Below are 19,752 nucleotides of genomic sequence, written 5' to 3'. Positions count from 1 at the left end.
CTAGAACAAGAATACTGAATTGCTTGTATCCTAGTTAACCAATGCCAAGCTAAAGTCCTTCACATAGTACATTGCAACCTTTAATTTGTTTCACCTCCATCTCTCTGATTTTGTTTGTTCTCACTGAGTGAGGCTTATATACAAAGACGTTAAAACAGACTTGTTACCCAGAAAATAAAAAGTTCAAGTCATCAGTAAGTTATTTTTAGAAAATGGCTAATATACACACTAAGAACTTGAACCATAGCTAAATAAAGTCACAACAGATTCTAAACTATTGATTCTCATTTTATACATTTTACTACATCAGATTCTGTGCATTTAAACATGAAATAGCCTGCAAACATTGTGAATAGACTACCAGCTTTACCGACTAACAGACTGAACAAAGAAAAACATTACTTTTAGGGGATCTAAAGATGAAGCCAAATAAAACTATATATAAAGTAGTACTAATGTGTGATGGGAAGCACAAATAAAAATGAAGGGAGGACATGTGGACAGTTACTCCAAATGGCATACAGCAACTGAGAGGCGATGAAGACTGTGTGTTAGAATGGCCAGTGTTTAGAATGGCTTTGGCTCCTCAGGTTTAGGTAGGGTAGTGATGGAGGACAAGGAAATGGCAAATAAACTGAATAAGTATTTTGCATCAGTCTTCACTGTAGAAGATACTAGCAGTATGGTAGAAGTTCCAGGTGACAGGGGTAATGAAGAGTGTGAAATTACCATTAAAGTACTAGGGAGAAGGTACTTAGGAAACTGAAATGTCTAAAGGTAGATAAGTCACCTGGACCAGGTGGTATACAAACTCAAGCTTCTGAAAGAGATGCTGAAGAGATTGTAGAGGCCTTAGTAATTATCTTTCAAGAATCACTAGATTCTGGAATGGCTTTCTAAGACTGGAAAATTGCAAATGTCACCCACTGTTCAAGAAGGGTGAGAGGTAGAAGAAAGGAAATTATAGGTCAGTTAGTCTGACCTCGGTGGTTGGGAATATGTTGGAGTCAATTGTTAAGGATGTGGTTTTGTACTTGGAGTTATATAAAATAGGCCATAGTCAGTATGGTTTCCTCAAGGAATAATCTTGCCTGACAAATATGTTGGAATTATTTGAAGAAATAACAAAGGAGAAGGAGAATAAAGGATACACAAAGGAGAATTGGTTGATGTTGTGTACTTGGATTTTCAGAAGGCCTTTGACAAGGTGCCACAGATGAGGCTGCTTAACAAGCTACTAGCCCATGGTATTAAAGGAATGATTCTAATGTGGATAGAGCATTGGCTGATTGGCAGGAGGCAAAATGTGGCAACTAAGGGAGCCTTTTCTGCTTGGCTGCCAGTGATTAGTGGTGTTCCACAGGGGTCTGTGTTGGGATCGATACTTTTTATGTTATATGTCAATGATTTGGATGATAGAATTGATGGCTTTGTTGCATAGTTTGCAGATGATACAAATCTTAGGTAGAGGGGCAGGTAGTTTTGAAGAAGTAGAGAGACTACATAAGGACTTAAATAGATGAAGAGAATGGGCAGAGAAGTAGCAGATGGAATACAGTGTCAGGAAGTGTATGGTCATGCACTTTGGTAGAAGAAATAAAAAGGTGGTCTATTTTTTAAATGGAGAGAAAATACAAAAATCTGAGCTGCAAAGGGATTTGAGAGTTCTTGTGCAAGATTCTCTAAAGATTAATTTGCAGGTAGAGTCTGTGGTGAGGAAGACAAATGCAATTTTAGCATTCTTTTTAAGAGGACTAGAATATAGAAGCAAGGATGTAATGTTGAGACTTTATAAAGCACTAGAGAGTCCTCACTTGGACTATTGTGAACAGTTTTGAGCCCCTTATCTTTGAAAGGATGTGCTGAAACTGGAGACAGTTCAAACAAGGTTTGAACGGCTTGTTTGATGGCTCTGGGCCTGTATTCAACCAGTTCAGAAGAATGAGGGGTGACAAAATCTATCAAAGGTGAAAACCCTTGATAGAGTGGATATGGAGAGGATGTTTCCTGTGGTCAGAGAGTCTAAGACCAGAGGATACAGCTTCAGAATAGAGGGGTGTCCTTTTAGAACGAAGATAAGGAGTAACTTGTTTAGCCAGAGAGTGGTGAATCTGTGTAATTCTTTGCCACAGGCTGCTGTGGAGGTCAAGTCTTTATGTATATTTAAGACAGAGATTGTTAGATTCTTGATTGGTCAGAGCATAAAGAAAATAAGGAGGGAAGTAGGAGTTTGGGGTTGAGATGAAAAATGAATCAAGCACGAAGAAATGGCAGAGCAGACTCAATGGGCCAAATGGACTAATTTTGCTCTTATATCTTATGGTCTAACTTTTTACATTGATATTATTATTTAATGGAAATGCTCACTGTCTCATCCAGTGAACAACATGGAATATATCTACTGCTATAAATCCAAAGACTTTATATTCTTCAAAGTCTTGTTGCAAAAAAAGGTACTTTTTCCAACTATAAGATGGATTGCTTTCCAATAAAAATATAAATAAAGCTTCAATATCATACAGGGATGCTGATTTATCATAAATTAACATCCCAGTAGCATTCTGGAATACATCAAAGGTTCATTTATTATCAGAATATACATCTCTGAAATTCTTCTTCCATATACTATACCATATATGCCATCAACCATATACTATATATATTCTTTGAGCAAAGCAGTAAAAGAAAGATCAGAATTAAGCACTTTGTTTGGAGTCTCAAGGATGGCTAAAGTAGTAAATACTAATTTATTGTCATAAAGTATTTTTTGTTTCCAATACTTTAAATTTAAGTAGAATTGGACATTACATTAATAGAAGTCGTTCAATTTGTCATGGGATGATGCTAGCAATAAGTTTGGAATGTTCACAATGAAGAAGACAGGGTCATTTAAAAAAAAAAAAAATTAATTTCATTAGGTTTGCTGTTAACTTAGTTATACCAGAAATAAATCGGGTGAGACCAGATATAGTTTGGGGGACTGCTTTATTAAGCACCTCAGCTCCATGCGCAAAAAGTGGAATTTCTCAGTGGCCAACCATTTTAATTCATATCCCCATTCCCATTGTGACATGTCAGTCCATGGCCTCCTCCTCTGTCATGATGAGGTTGGAGGAGCAACACCTCATATTCCATCTAGGTAGCTTCCAACCTGATGACATGAATATTGATTTCTCAATTTTTTTTCCTCTGCCCCTTCACTCTTTTTCATTTCCCCACTCTGGCCTCTTATTTTTCCTCACCTGCCTATCACCTCCCCCTAGTGCCCCTCCTCCTTCCCCTTCTCCCATGATCCACTCTCTTCTCAGGCTACATCCACACTATGCGTTTTTAAAAATATCTCTATCCACACTGAAATGGAGATTTCGGCGAATCTCCTCCTACTGGGCATGCGCAGGACACATCTACCAAAAACTAACGACATGTTTGGTGTCGAATCTCGCTGTGAAACTGTGTGTTTGTGTAGTTACAGACTAGAAAAACTTAAAACGATGAACAGCTGTTGGCTCTCGCACAGGAGAACTTAAAAGTAAAAAAAAACAAATACTGGAGAGTACGGAGGCAACCGACAGGGAGTTCACGGACAGATTGACCCAGCTGATGACAAACATTGAAAAACTGACTAACTCTGTTGCATTAATAAAGCACCTTGTTAAATGTATAAATGCTTTAATGTCTGTATCAGTGTTAGCTTGTATTTCCATACAATGTTACATTAGGCTGTTACAGATCTATTGTCAGAGAAGTACTTGCATAAAGATGAAATAGTGGCATATCTAGATAGCAGTGGTAGGATTGGGCCGAGCCAGCATGGATTTACCAAGGGCAAATCATGCTTGACTAATCTATTGGAGTTTTTCGAGGATGTAACTAGGAAGTTAGACAAGGGAGATCCAGTGGATGTAGTGTACCTCGATTTTCAGAAGGCATTTGATAAGGTCCCACATAGGAGATTGGTGGGTAAAATCAGAGCTCATGGCATTGGGGGGAAGATATTGACATGGATAGAAAACTGGTTAGCAGATAGAAAGCAAAGGGTAACGGTGAATGGGTGTTTCTCTGAATGGCAGGTGGTGACTAGTGGGGTGTCACAGGGCTCGGTATTGGGACCACAGCTGTTTACAATTTACATCAACGATTTAGATGAAGGCATTGAGAATAACATCAGCAAGTTTGCTGATGACACTAAGCTGGGTGGCAGTGTGACATGTGATGAGGATGTTAGGAGAATTCAGGGTGACTTGGATAGGCTGAGTGAGTGGGCAGATACTTGGCAGATGACGTTTAATGTGAATAAGTGTGAGGTTATCCACTTTGGGAGTAAGAACAGGAAGGCAGATTATTATCTGAACAGTGTAGAGTTAGGTAAGGGAGAAATACAAAGAGATCTAGGAGTCCTTGTTCATCAGTCACTGAAGGTGAATGAGCAAATGCAGCAGGCAGTGAAGAAGGCTAATGGAATGTTGGCCTTTATTACAAAGGGAATTGAGTACAAGAGCAAGGAAATCCTTTTGCATTTGTACAGGGCCCTGCTGAGACCACACCTGGAGTATTGTGTACAGTTTTGGTCTCCAGGGTTAAGGAAGGACATCCTGGCTGTAGAGGAAGTGCAGCGTAGATTCACAAGGTTAATTCCTGGGATGTCTGGACTGTCTTACGCAGAGAGGTTAGAGAGACTGGGCTTGTACACGCTGGAATTAAGGAGATTGAGAGGGAATCTGATTGCAACATATAAGATTATTAAGGGATTGGACAAGATAGAGGCAGGAAATATGTTCCAGATGCTGGGAGAGTCCAGTACCAGAGGGTATGGTTTGAGAATAAGGGGTAGGTCATTTAGGACAGAGTTAAGGAAAAACTTCTTCTCCCAGAGAGTTGTGGGGGTCTGGAATGCACTGCCTCGGAAGGCAGTGGAGGCCAATTCTCTGGCTGCTTTCAAGAAGGAGCTAGATAGGTATCTTATGGATAGGGGAATCAAGGGATATGGGGACAAGGCAGGAACCGGGTATTGATAGTAGATGATCAGCCATGATCTCAGAATGGCGGTGCAGGCTTGAAGGGCCGAATGGTCTACTTCTGCACCTATTGTCTATAAATAGGTAAACCACCTTCATACGAGCAAGGACCCAGAAAACAGGACAAAGTGAGTATACTTATTTACTCAGTAAGTTATGGGTCAAAGTATTTGGTGCGTCTGTTCTGAAATTTTAAGGTTGCGTTCAAGAAAACAATGAAATAGCGCGCTGCTGTCTGATAGCGTTTCCAGAAGTCTCCGGTTACCCCGTCCACACTGATCTGCCCGAGCAGCATTTTCAAAAATACCCAGCCTGGAAAGCGTTTCTGAAAAGCTCCAGTTTCGTGGGATAAAAACACCATTTTAGTGTGGACAAAGGATAAAAACGAAGAGAAAAAGCTTCAGTTACAGATTCATCCAGTGTAGTGTGGACATAGCCTCAGATTCCTTCTTCTCCAGTCCTTTGCCTTTTCCAATTATCACCTCCCAGCTTCTTACTTCATCCCCTCCCCCACCTGACTTCACCTATCACCTTCCAGTTTGTCCTCCTTCCCTTTTCCCCACCTTCTTATTCTTTGCAGTCCTCATAGAGATGTCTTGGCCCAAAACATTGATTGTTTATTCATTTCCACAGATGCTGCCTGATGCTGAGTTCCACCAGCATTTTGTGTGTGTTGCACACGTCATTGGGAACATTTAATAGATGGTAGGAGCTTATCGCCACTACACCCTTCCTGCTTGCCCCCGGCTACGACAACCTTAGGGACCCTAAAACCTAGAATTTCTTACTTAAACTCTGTGCAAACATTTTCTTTAGAGGTGTTAGTGATTCAAGGTATAGGCAGAAGGTGGATGCATGCTTATGCGATGGAAGAGAGATAATAAATCAGATATCAGGTATTTCCTTTTCTTTATAGAATGTGTTTCTGGTATATGAAGCAGGCTAGACTGCTGGGCGCAACTTTCTATGTCTTAAAGAGGGAGCTGAACTAGTTCCTGACTTGGACATAGATTACATGATTTAACATGATTTTGGGAATTTCAAGGATGTTTTTGATCTTCTGAGCAAATGGAGAGAATTTCTCAGAATAGATTTTCCCTTTTTTTTTTACCCTCTGCTGAATGGGAATGAAATTAAGAGGTTACTGGTCTTAATGTTCCAGAAATAACAAATGTAGAAGAGCCTTATAGATCCAGAGAGTTACACAGCAGACACAGGCCCTTCAGCCTATTGCATTCATGTGAACTATCAAACATCTATTACTAATCTTACTCACCAGCACTTGGTCCATAGTCCACTATGCCTTGGCAATTAACGTACTTGTCTACCCAGACAGCCCCTTTGTTCTAGTCCTGCCTTTTGCTTTATTATTTATAAGAGATTCTTCCAAAAAAGTTCAAACAACTATTTTAATTCACAAATTAGAAAAAAGAATAACATTTGCACAGCTGTTTTCATGAGCTTCAAATGTTAAAAGGTACTTCACAATGGAAGAACTACTTCTACAATTTAGTCACCACTAAACAATGGAAAATACTGCAATGAATTACATGCACAGTAAGATCACATAATCAAATAATGATCAGATTATTTATTATGGTGATATTTGTTGACAGAAGAATTTTGACAAGTATCATCGGGAAGAGTTCACCCTTTACTTTGACTACATCACAATATAATTTACGTATATTCACCTGTGATCAAATAGGGCCTCAGTTTCATCATCATTATGTGCTGTGTCATATTGACAAAGGTGATCATGGTCTTATCCATAACCATGATTGTTCTTGGCAAATTTTTCTACAGAAGTGGTTTGCCATTGCCTTCTTCTGGGCAGTGTCTTTGCAAGATGTGTGAATACAGCCATTATCAATGCTCTTCAGAGATTGTCAGCTTGGCGTCAGTAGTTGCATAACAAGGATTTGTGATATGCACCAGCTGTTCATATGACCATCCACCACCTCCTCCCTCTAGCTTCACCTGACCGTGACTGGGGCGGGGAGGGGGGGAGGGAGCTAAACAAGTGCTATCCCTTGCCCAAGGGTAACCTCCAGGCTAACGAGTGAAGGAGCTCCTTACACTTCCTTTGCTGGAGATGTATCCCCAACTTGCCACATGGGCCTCAGTTTAGAATGTCTGAAACACATTTTCTTAGTAATACAGCTGTAAACATACCATCTGAAGACATTTTAAAGGTCTTCTGGTTTTCCAATTAAGATTACCTTTTTACCTTTATGTCATGAATCTGATTTTCTTCTGCCATGAATTGATTCAGGTTCTCAAGACAAGCCAGTTCTTTAATCTCATCAATATTATTTTTCTTGATGTTTAAAACACACAGGGAATTCTGTGAAAATGGAAAGTAATTCAAAGAATTATATCAATATCACAGCACTGAAAGAGTTGGCCCATCATGTCTACACTGGCACTTCAGCAGTGTGTTGCTTTGGCAACCTCTAGTTCTTCCCACTAGCCCTTTCTCCATAGTCATTTTTTTTTTCTTTCAATACATTTCCCACTTTAAGGCAAAATAGAACTTGCTACCACCACATCTGCATGTGGTGCACTTCAGATTCCAAACACAAACAGTGTTAAAATATATTTCCTAGTGTTGTTCTCAATTTTCTTCTGCTTTCTTTCATACCTGTGACTCCTAGCCCTTGACATTTCCACCAAAAGGAACAGTCTCCCGATAAGCACTCTGTCCAAATCCTCTCCATTTTATATCTTTCTATCATATTCACTCTGTCTCCCCATCAACTTTCACATTTCTGATTAAATTAGTCCTACCAGGTCTACTCTATCACAAACAAGAGAAAATCTGCAGATGCTGGATATCCAAGCAACACACACAAAATGCTGGAGGAACTCAGCAGGCCAGGCAACATCTATGGAAAAAAAGAGTACTGTCGACATTTTGGGCTGAAACCCTTCAGCAGGACCAGCAGGAAATAGACTTGTAAATCTCTTCTGGACCCTTGCTAACACCTTCATATCATTCAGAACTGAACATAACAGCCCAGTTGTGGATAAGTCAGTGTTCCATAAAGATTCAGTATAACCTCTGTTTTTATCCTCAATTAAAAAAGCAAAGAATTGTCTTTTTCCTATTCTTAAAATAACCACTTTAAATGATATAAACACCCATACTATCCGGGTCGCTCTATTCCTGAGCCCGTTTTGGAATAGTATCCTCTAGTTTGTATCACCCCCTCCTTATCCTCCTTTCCAAAATGTTTTACCTCACATTTCTCTGCCATGCATCTTCCCATTCACCAGCTTGTTTATATCCTGCTGCACTCTATTGCTATTCTCTTTTCAGTTTCAATATTGTCAAGTTTTGTATCATCTTCAAACTTAGATATTGTGAACTACATACCCTGCTGTAGGTCATTGGCATAGGGCAATAAAATCAATGACCCTAACACCAGTCTCTGGGAAATGCTACTATTCACTTACTCCACTTACGCCATCCCTACATCCTCTGTTGTCCTGTACTTAGCTAACTTGCTACATATGCTATCAGATTTTCTTTTAATCGAAGTGCTTCAACTTTACTAAAAAGCCTGTTAGTGACAAATTTTCAAAAGCCTCTGAGGTCCATAAAAACCAGACAGGCTGTATGACATTCATTAACTCTGATAACTTATGGAGTGATTATATCAAATTGGTAAACTTTATGGATTACTTTTTGCATAAAAGTTATGTATTTATTTTAATTTTTCTTCTATCTTCTATCTGTTTATCAGTTATTGAAAATTAAAATAGAATAGTAAAATGCAATTATCCAACCCATTAGGAACCAGCTATCATTTAACTTTAATTTCTAATATTTGCATTAATAATTGTTAGAGTTACTAACATAGTAAATGCAGTGAGCATTTCAAAGAAAGTAATGCACATCCTAAGTGTGATTATAAGCATATAGTTCATATAGTGCACTATACAAATCTCTCAATAAACTGCCCTCAAAAACAAAGCAAGAAATGATTCCCACATACAAACTTACATAAAATAAATGGTCACAATATTAGCTTGCAGCATTTGAAGTTTTCATCCAGGGAGTGCAATTTCATATATTTTATCCTACATATTCTCATTGCTTAAAGCAGCTTTAATCAATACAACTTCTATCAATGCACTTATTGATGGTGTAAGTTGTAACTGATATTGATATAATCACAAGTGAAAAATTACAGAATTGTTAAAAATGCAAAATAATGAATGTTCCATTAAATAATAGTTTGTTCAAATTATAAAATACTGTATATAATAGATCACACTATGGACAGGCTCAAATGCTAAAGTGTAGAACATTAAACACTACCTCAAATAATTTTCTTTTATTATTATTTTACAGGACATCTGTATTTCCACAGGAAATGGGTGGTCAGTTTCAATATTAATGGGTTTCCAATCAGTTAAAGCCAGACTATAAAAGGATGATGGATACAAACCCATTGTAGCCCAGTCATCATTACTAACATTAGTTTTTTCTTTGCTTCATAGGATTTGAACTTGTGTCTCTGGATCAACAACCTGGGTCTCCAGATACTTGCCCAGTATTTAAACACTAGTTACCCTCAATAATGACTCTAAAGCCTGAAATTCTTTGGCAGCAGCAGAGGCATGTTTATCCAATATTACATGGAAAGCATTTTTTGTTTCATGCTATATAAAAATGCTATAGCAACAGAAGTCCAAGGTACATGCCTCGACTGAATTACATAGAAAATAATTTGTGCTCTGCTCCATTGTGGAAGGAATAGGCAAGTCTGTCAGTTTTGGGAGGGGACAGTGGTAATGGAGGAGACAGCCACTGGAATTGAAGGTAAGGTTATAGACCAATGCATGTCAAGTCCTTAAGCTTTATGGATTGGAGCTGAGTAAGGACAAGAGATTGGTGGGTGTGAAGATTTAAGAGATCAGTGATTTGTAGTGGAGTATCTACCGAATGGTGAAAGGACTAGATAGGGTGGATATGGAGAGGATGTTTCCTATGATGGGGGTATCCAAAACTAGAGGGGTACAGCCTCAAAATTGAGGGGTGACCTTTTAGAATAGAGGTAAGGAGGATTTCTTTTAGCCAGAGAGTAGTAAATCTGTGGAATGTTCTGCCACAGACTATGGCAGAGGCCTAGTCCATGGGTATACTTAAAGTGGAAGTTGATCATTTCCTGATCGGTCAGGGCATCGAAGATTATGGCAAGAAGGCAGGTATATGGGGTTGACTGGGATCCAGGATCTGCCATGATGGAATGGCGGAATAGACTCAATGGACTGAATGGACAAATTCTACTCCCATGTCTTATTGTCTTATGATGGTCAGATGAATGTTGCACATTGTCAGCACTATTGTAGGCAAGATGCAGGAAATCAGTTTAAAGAGAACCACTTCTGCCAGGCTTGTTGCCCAGGGTGATCTTCTCTAAGTTCCTCCCCATCATTGAGCACATCTTCATGGAGTGCTGTTACAGGAAAGCAGCATCCATCACCAAGGACACCCCCCCTCCACCATTCAAGCCATGTTCTAATCTCACTGCTTCCATCATGAAGTAAAGAAGCCTCAGGATCCACACCATCAGGCTCTTGAACAAAAGGCAATAATTTCACTTGCCCCACCATTGAATGTTTCTCACAACCTACCGACTCACTTTCAAATCTCTTCATATCAGCCTCTCAATATTTATTGCTTATCTATTTATTATTATTTTTCCTTTATATTTGCACAGTTTGATGTCTTCTGCACATTGGTTGTTTGTCCACCCTGTTGAGTTTCATCTTTCGATGATTCTATTGGTTTCTTGGATTTAATGTGTATGCCCACAAGAAAATTAATCTCAGGTTTGTATATACTGACATATCGTTGTGGAGAATGGGTGAACCCAAATGCAGGACACTGGCACGGAGGTAGAGTTGGGATGCAGACAAGGGCATAAGCGTGGCTGGAGCTGAACGGCAAACAGGAGATGAACGGAAAGGCAGGCGATAGGCAATGCTTCTCTTGACGTGGAGAGACAGAGTTAACACAGGAAAACAACAGCGCTGACACAAAACTTAGAATACACAATTCTAAGTGGCCGGGAACCTGAACTACCATACTGGCTGAAATAACGATCTGCCGATGAGTGGATGCAAAGCCAGAGTATTTATACTGCAGATTTAGATGAGAATCAGCTGTGTCGCAATCAAGGAGCCCGGGAGAACACAGGAAAAGGGGAATTAGGAAAATATGAGGAATCAACGGTCGGGACCGTGACACATATATTAACTTTGATAATAAATTTACTATGAACTTGTATTTTGAACTTTGACGAACTTGTTCTTCAGAGAGTTCCTAAGGGTAAGTGAACCTCAGAACAATATGACCTAATTTTCCTGGTAACAAGAAATTAACAAGGTGTTAATAAAAGCACTTTGCAGTATTACAGGAAAGAAATACTTAAAGATACCTTGGGCATGGTTTTGTCAAAGGCAGGTCATGCCTTACAAGCCCTGATTTAATTTTTTGAGAATGTGACTAAGCACGGTGATGAAGGTAGAACAGTAGATGTAGAGTGTCTGAATTTCAGTAAGGCATTTGATAAGGCACCCCATGCAAGGCTTATTGAGAAAATAAGGAGGCATGGGATCCATGGGGACCTTGCTTTGTGGATCCAGAAATGGCTTGCCCACAGAAGGCAGAGTGGTTCTAGATGGGTCATATTCTGCATGGAGTTTGGTGGCCAGTGGTGTGCCTCAGGGATCTGTTCTGGGACCCCTTCTCTTCATGATTTTTATAAATGACTTGGATGAGGAAGTGGAGGGATGGGTTATTAAATATGCTGATGACACAAAGGTGGGGGTGTTGTGGATAGTGTGGAGGGCTGTCAGAGATTACAGCGGGACATTGACAGGATGCAAAACTGGGCTGAGAAGTGACAGATGGAGTTCAGCCCAGATAAGTGTGAGGTGGTTCATTTTGGTAGATCTAAATATGATGGCAGAATATAGTATTAATGGTAAGACTCCAGGCAGTGTGGAGGATCAGAAGGATCTTGGGGTCCAAGTCTATAGGACACTCAAAGGTTGACTCTGTGTGACACTCTTTAAACCTTTCTACCATGCGAAATGCTGTTTATTAAGATACACAGTTCCATAATATCAGAGCTTTGTGTCAAAACTAAGTCAAAAATCAATGTAAATACTATTTACCTTTAGAGATTGGAGAGTCCTAGGATCAAACAATAGCTTCTCCCCAAGAGGAAGACGCTGATTTTCTAAGTGCAACTCTCGTAGTTCTGTTAATCCTTCTAGCTCTTCCACTACAGAAACACAATTGCCACCGAGATACCTACATGTAAACATAAATGCATTTCCCTATAATAAAGACAGCATTGTATAACGAGGCTTCCTAGTTGTGCCAGTGGATAAAGTACTGTCTACAAATTGCTTTGAGCTAAAAAAGACACATCAAACCTGCAACAGGTGACAGGTCAACAAATGTATTGTCCTTGACAACCTGCTGGAAAATTCTTATGCTTGTACAATCTACTGCACAATAGAATGGTATCTGGATATTTTCTGCATATAAAGGCCTTCCTTCTATTCACTTTCCACAGGGAATTAAGTGGAAGTGGTCAGATAAACCACAAATCATGGGGGCATTGGCACGAAGAGAGGTCTGGAGTTTAAAGACGCCAAAATGTTATTTAGGGATGAAATGTTAGGATCTTGAGCTTGTTTCAGGCTATTGGTGGGTTTGTGATGGCTACTGCTATTTGGAGGAGTTCACAATCATGCTTGGGTGACAGCAATGGCTGATAATACCTATGTTCACAATCAGGTAGTGGTGGCTTCTACAGCCACTTGAGGACCCAATAATAGACAACCCCTTAGGAGAACATCATACTTGACTCCAGTGATTGCATTAGTAGTGGTACTTAAGTGGGAGCACATTCATTGTGAAGGCATCTAATTCACAGGCCATACCATTAGACCATAAGACAGAGGAGCAGAATTAGACCAAACAGCCCTTCATGTTTGTCTACCACTGCCACCTCCTCATAACTTCTGATACCCTTACCAATCAAGAACCAATCAACTTCCGCTTTAAACATACCGAATGACTTGGCCTCCACAGACATCGGTGGCAATGAATTCCAGATTAACTACCCTCTGGCTAAAGAAATTCCACCTCATCTCTGTACTAAATGGACAGCCCTCTATTCTGAGTCTGTTCTCTTTGCACCTAGACTCCCTCACTATAGGAAACACCCTCTTAATAGCAAATAGGTTTCAATTAGATCTCCCCTCTTTTTTCTAAACTCTAATGAGTACAGGCCCAGAACCTTCAAATGCTTCACCCATTCATTCCCAGAATAATTCTTATGAACCTTCTCTGGACCCTCTCCAACACCAGTACATCTTTTCTTAAATAAGGGGCTCAAAACTGCACATAATACCTCAAGTGCAGTCTGACCAGTGCCTTACAAAGCCTCAGCATTACATCCTTCCTTTTATGTTCCAGTCCTCTCAAAATGAATACCAACATTGCATTTACTACTGATTCAACCTGCAAGTTAACCTTTAAGGAATCCTGCACAAGGACTCTCAAGTTCTTTTGCACCTCTGATTTAAGACTTTTCTCCCTGTTTAGAAAATAGTGTATGTTTTATTCCTTCTATCGAAGTGCATGACCATACACTTCCTACACGATATTCCATCTGCCACTTATTTGGCCCTTTTCCCAATCTGTCTAAATCTTTTTGCAGACCCCCTGCTTCCTCAACACTACCTGCTCCTCCAGCTATCTCCATATCATTCACAAACTTGGCCACAAAGCTAATAATTCCATCATCCAGATCATTACCATATAATGTGAAAAAAAAACACCAATCCCTGAGGAACACCATTTGTTACTGTCAGCCAACTATAAAAGGCCCTCTTTATTCCCACTCTTTGCTTCCTGCCAGTCAGCCAATCTTCTAACCCTGCTAGTATCTTTTTCTGTAAAACCATCTTCAATACCAGCCTCATGTGCGGTATACTGTACACATAAGAATGAATTTAAGTAAGTGCTATGCAAACGTAGGATCCCACTGAATATGTCTGGTGTCCCAACCCATAACAATGGCTTAATGTTGAAAACTTGGAAGCAATTTGATGATCTCTGCAAATGAAACTACTAGCATCTGATCCCTTTCATCAGTCTTCTAATAACATTTTACTATGTTATAGACATGATATTTCACTGCACATTGGAATTGAGAATCTTTTTTTCAGCCATATACCACAGTCTCTGGAGACCCCAAGGATTGACTGCTTTTCTCTACACTCAGTGGCCATTTTATTAGGGGTGTCTGTACACCTGCTCGTTAATGCAAATATCTTTCAAAGATCTTTGCTCTGTTTCTGAATACGTGATAGTGATATAAAAAATTATGAGCATTTGGTAGGAGAGAGAAAATGGGAAAGGCAGAAATGATGCCATATATACTCACTGGCCTCTTCATTAGGGATGCCTGTACACCAGCTTGCTAATACAAATATCTAAATCAGTCAATCATATGCCAGCAACTCAATGCATAAAACCTCAACATGGTCAAGAGGTTCAGTTGTTGTTCAGATCAAACACCATAATAGGGAAGAAATGTGATCTAAGTGACTTTGACCTTGTAATGATTGTTGGTGTCAGACTAGATGGTTTGAGTATTTCAGAACTGCTAATCTCCTGAAATTTTCACACAACAGTCTCCAGAGTTTACAGGGTACGGTGTGAAAACCAGAAAAATTCAATGAGTGGTAGTTCTGTGGGGGATAACACCTTGTTAATGACAGAGGTCAGAGGAGAATGGTCTGACTGCTTCAATCTGACAGGAAGGTGATAGTAACTCAAACAACCACTTATTACAACAGTGGCGTACAGAAGAGCATCTCTGAATGCACTACACTTTGAATTTTGAAATGGATGGGCTACAGCAGCAGAAAACCACATACATACACACAGTGGCCATTTTATTAGTTACAGGAGATTCCTCATCAGCCTCTACCCCGCTTCCTCCATTGTTTCTGTGCTCTCTGAACCCTTGTCTGATATCAGGCTTAACCCAGATAAAAACATTTGTTCTCTAGCCTTTGATTCCATTCATCTCTCTGATCACTGTTTCAGAAGAGCCTAGACATCTTGCAAACAGTGAAACTGATTTAATTAGCTGCCAATAAGATTTCTCCAACACAAAGACGATCATCCAAAATTGCCTATTTTTGCCTCAGACCTTCTACTATTGAAGTCATCATCCATCACTGTTAACTCCAACATCAAGATTCTAAACATTTTAGCTGACCTCTTACCTTCTCATTAATCAGAGCTCATTCAAAGCTCTAAGGTCCACAGTTGACATCTCTTATTCGCTCACCACAAGACCATTCGAGATAGAAGTAGAATTAGACTATTCACCACATCAAATATGCTTTGCTATTCAATCATGGCCTATTTATTTTCCTTCTCAACCCTATTCTCCTGCCTTCTACTGGTAACCTTACTGATCAAGAAACTATTAACCTCTGTTTTAAATACACCCAATGACTTGGCATCCACAGGCATCTGTGGCAATGAATTGCACAGACTCACCACCCTTTGGCTAAATAAATTACTCTTCATCTCAGTTCTAAATGGTCATCCCCGAGGCTGTGCTCACTGGCCCTCGAAACCTCCACTATAGGAAACATCAAGTCAAGTCAAGTCACTTTTATTGTCATTTCGACCATAACTGCTGGTACAATACATAGTAAAAATGATGCAACGTTTTTCAGGACCATGGTGTTACATGACACAGTACAAAAACTAGACTGAACTACGTAAAAACAACACAGAGAAAGCTACACTAGACTACAGACCTACACAGGACTGCGTAAAGTGCACAAAAACAGTGCAGGCATTACAATAAATAATAAACAGAACAATAGGGCAAGGTGTCAGTCCAGGCTCTGGGTATTGAGGAGTTTGATAGCTTGGGGGAAGAAACTGTTACATAGTCTGGTCGTGACAGCCTGAATGCTTCGGAGCCTTTTCCCAGATGGCAGGAGGGAGAAGAGATTGTATGAGGGGTGCATGGGGTCCTTCGTAATGCTGCTTCCTTTGCGGATGCAGTGTGTAGTGTAAATGTCCGTGATGGCGGGAAGAGAGACCCCGATGATCTTCTCAGCTGACCTCACTATTCGCTGCAGGGTGTTGCGATCCGAGATGATGCAATTTCCGAACCAGGCAGTGATGCAGCTGCTCAGGATGCTCTCAATACAACCCCTGTAGAATGTGATGAGGATGGGGGGTGGGAGGTGGACTTTCCTCAGCCTTTGCAGAAAGTAGAGAAGCTGTTGGGCTTTCTTTGCTATGGAGCTGGTGTTGAGGGACCAGGTGAGATTCTCCGCCAGGTGAACACCAAGAAATTTGGTGCTGTTTACGATCTCTACCGAGGAGCCGTCGATGTTCAGCAGGGAGTGGTCGCTCCGTGCCCTCCTGAAGTCAACAACCACCTCTTTTGTTTTGTTCACATTAAGAGAGAGGTTGTTGGCTCTGCACCAGTCCGTTAGCCGCTGCACCTCCTCTCTGTAAGCTGACTCGTTGTTCTTGCTGATGAGACCCACCATGGTCAGGTCATCGGTGAACTTGATGATGTGGTTCAAGCTGTGTGTTGCAGCACAGTCGTGGATCAGCTGAGTGAACAGCAGTGGACTGAGCACGCTGCCCTGGGGAGCCCCCGTACTCAGTGTGATGGTGTTGGAGATGCTGCTCCCGATCCGGACTGACTGATCCTGACTGACCCAGTCAGGATGTCTAGGATCCAGTTGCAGAGGGAGGTGTTCAGGCCCAGTAGGCTCAGCTTTCCAATCAGTTTCTGAGGGATGATTGTGTTGAATGCTGAACTGAAGTCTATGAACAGCATCCGAACATACATGTCTTTTTTGTCCAGGTGGGTTAGGGCCAGGTGGAGGGTGGTGGCAATGGCGTCATCTGTTGAGCGGTTGGGATGATACGCGAACTGCAGGGGGTCCAGTGAGGGGGGCAGCAGGGTCTTGATATGCCTCATAATGAGCCTCTCGAAACACTTCATGATGATGGATGTAAGTGCAACGGAATGGTAGTCATTTAGGCAGGACACTGAAGACTTCTTTGGCACGGGGACGATGGTGGCGGCCTTGAGGCACGTTGGAATGGTGGCGCTGCTCAGGGAGATGTTGAAGATGTCAGTGAGAAGATCTGCTAGCTGGTCTGCACATCCTCTGAGCACTCTACCAGGGATGCTGTCTGGTCCAGCAGCTTTCCGTGGGTTGACCCTGCACAGGGTTCTTCTCACATCGGCCATGGTGAGACACAGCACCTGGTCATTTGTAGGAGGGGTGGACTTCCTCGCTGCCATGTCATTTTCCGCCTCAAACCGGGCGTAGAAGGTGTGGGAGGGGTGTAGTCACAAGAGCAGGGTGGGGGGCTGTGAGGAAGGGTAGGAGGGGAGAGTGGAGTATGTGTTGGTTGGGGGCCGACAACAGATGAAATATGTGGGGGATGGGCAGGGGCCACAGTGTCAAATCTGTTGAAGAACAGGTTAAGTTCGTTGGCCCTGTCCACATTGCCTTCAGTTCCTCTGTTGCTAGTTTGCCGGAACCCCGTGATGGTCCTCATCCCACTCCAGACCTCTCTCATGTTGTTCTGCTGGAGGTTCCACTCAAGCTTCCTCCTATACCTGTCTTTAGCCTCCCTGATCTTGGCTTTCAGGTCCCTCTGTATTGTCCTCAGCTCCTCCCTATTTCCATCTCTAAACGCCCTCTTTTTAGCGTTCAGGATGTCCTTAATGTTCTTTGTTACCCATGGCTTGTTATTTGAATAACAAAGGACAGTTCATGCCGGAACATTGCAGTCCACACAGAAGTTGATGTAACCAGTGATGCACTCTGTGAGCCCATCAATGTCCTCTCCATGTGGCTCACAGAGTGCCTGCCAGTCTGTCACCTCAAAACCACCCTGGAGTGCCTCATAAGCCTCCTCCGACCATTTCCTCACTGACCTCGAGGTTGCAGGTTTACTCTTCACCAGAGGCACGTAGCAGGGTTTGAGATGCACCAGGTTGTGATCTGACCTTCCCAGTGGGGGGAGGGGAGAGGAGCTGTAAGCATCCTTAACGTTAGCATACATCAAGTCCAGGGTCCTCTCCCCTCTGGTTGTACAGCTCACATACTGCGTGAAGTTGGGCAGTGTTCTAAATTCCTCTCCAGGTCATAAGAAATGTTTCAAATTCAGGCACCAGGCAGACAATACAACTTTGAGGATTCTCAATCCTTATGGCAGAGAAATGTGTCTATTACCTTGAGGAGACAGTTCCCAATTAGAACTACATTTCTCTTCTCTTCTCCCAATGGCTCCCTGAACCACAGTGCCACAATTCGGTTGCTCATCCTTCACCACTCTCATCCTCACAAGGAGCCACAACCTCAGACCTTCAGTTAGGTTCAAGGGCTTAGGCTCCTCCAGTACTACCTCTTGGATCCCCTCACCTGCCTCACTCACAGTCACACCATCTTGTCCCTGAACAGAGATTGAATTTAAAGTAGTTAATTAATGGGTGTAACTGCCTCCTGAAACACAGCATCCAGGTAATTCTCCACCTCCCTGATGCATCACAGTGCTTGAAGCTCAGATTCCAGGTCATCAACTTTGAGCCTGAGTTCCTTGAGCAACTAACAATTACTGCAGACGTGGTCATCGGAAACTGTAATAGGGCCCACTAGCTCCCACATCATGCACCCACAACATATCAACTGAACATGCATCCCTACTTCATTTAATTAGATGTATTTTGATATCTTTTTAGTTAACTACTTTCTAAAAAAAAACCTCATCTGTTCTTACCTTCTGCTTTCCTATGCCTCCTTGCCAAAGCCTCTTGGGCCAACGCCTCAGTTACCCATTCTAACCATGTCCACCCACACTATGGTAGCTCCCACACTGGCCTCTCCATTAAAACCTAACTTGTTTTTTTATTGCCTCTTACTGAATGCCCAATAGTCCAATCAATCTCAAAGTTAGCAGAATGCTCCAACAGGCCCTGCTTGCTTTTAAAATGTAGCGCTACCCATGACAGGTAAAGGTGCCACAATCTCAAACTTACTTGTGCTCATTGACACTGATTGGCTTTTTATAAAGCATCCAGAGAATTTCTAGATTGTTATTGTACACAAAATTGACTTCAGTGTGGTATTAAAGAATCTTACACAGCTCGACATACAATTCAAATTTTAAATTGAGCTCTTTTCTATCCTTCAGAATTGATATAAGTGATGCCATGGCACCATTCAGAAAAGAAGAGGCATTTATCTGACATTCACACAATGAACATTGCTGGGATGATTCAAATGGGCCATATATTTCATTGTTTTTTGTGTGACCTTGCCATGTGCAAATTGGTTTCAATATTTCTCTATATTGCCACAATGATAAAACCTCAAATGCAAGGTCTGAGCAACACAAGGTAATAAAGATGTATTAAACAATCTGCTGGAGGAACTTATGTCAACCAGCATTTGAGTGTGGGGGTGAGAAAGAATTGTTCAGTTCCTCCAGCAGATTGTTTTTTGCTCCAGATTCCAGGATCTACAGTTTCCTACGTATTAATAAAAAGTGATTGGGTAAAACAAGTGCTTTCTGAAAGTATTGGCCTAATTATTATCTATGCTTTCAATATTCATTTCAAAGAAACAAATAAAT

The 19,752-nt window shown here is 41.2% G+C and overlaps 1 protein-coding gene across 6 annotated transcripts in view; it reads right to left on the bottom strand.

The window, feature by feature from the left end:
- ppp1r42 (protein phosphatase 1, regulatory subunit 42) overlaps positions 1-19,752 on the bottom strand; it is a 105,320-nt gene that overhangs the window by 69,436 nt on the left and 16,132 nt on the right. For all 6 annotated transcript variants that reach the window (XM_073041154.1, XM_073041119.1, XM_073041146.1 and 3 more), the window contains exons 4-5: positions 12,210-12,348; positions 7,246-7,362 (exon numbers count right to left, since the gene is read on the bottom strand). In XM_073041154.1, coding sequence (XP_072897255.1) covers positions 7,246-7,362; positions 12,210-12,348 — 256 coding nt within the window. The remainder of the gene's footprint in view (positions 1-7,245; positions 7,363-12,209; positions 12,349-19,752) is intronic.

The sequence above is a fragment of the Hemitrygon akajei genome, chromosome 1 (genome assembly GCF_048418815.1).
Source record: "Hemitrygon akajei chromosome 1, sHemAka1.3, whole genome shotgun sequence".
NCBI lineage: Eukaryota > Metazoa > Chordata > Chondrichthyes > Myliobatiformes > Dasyatidae > Hemitrygon > Hemitrygon akajei.
Note: the sequence above shows the minus strand (reverse complement) of the source record. Positions and strands in the feature narration are given on the sequence as shown.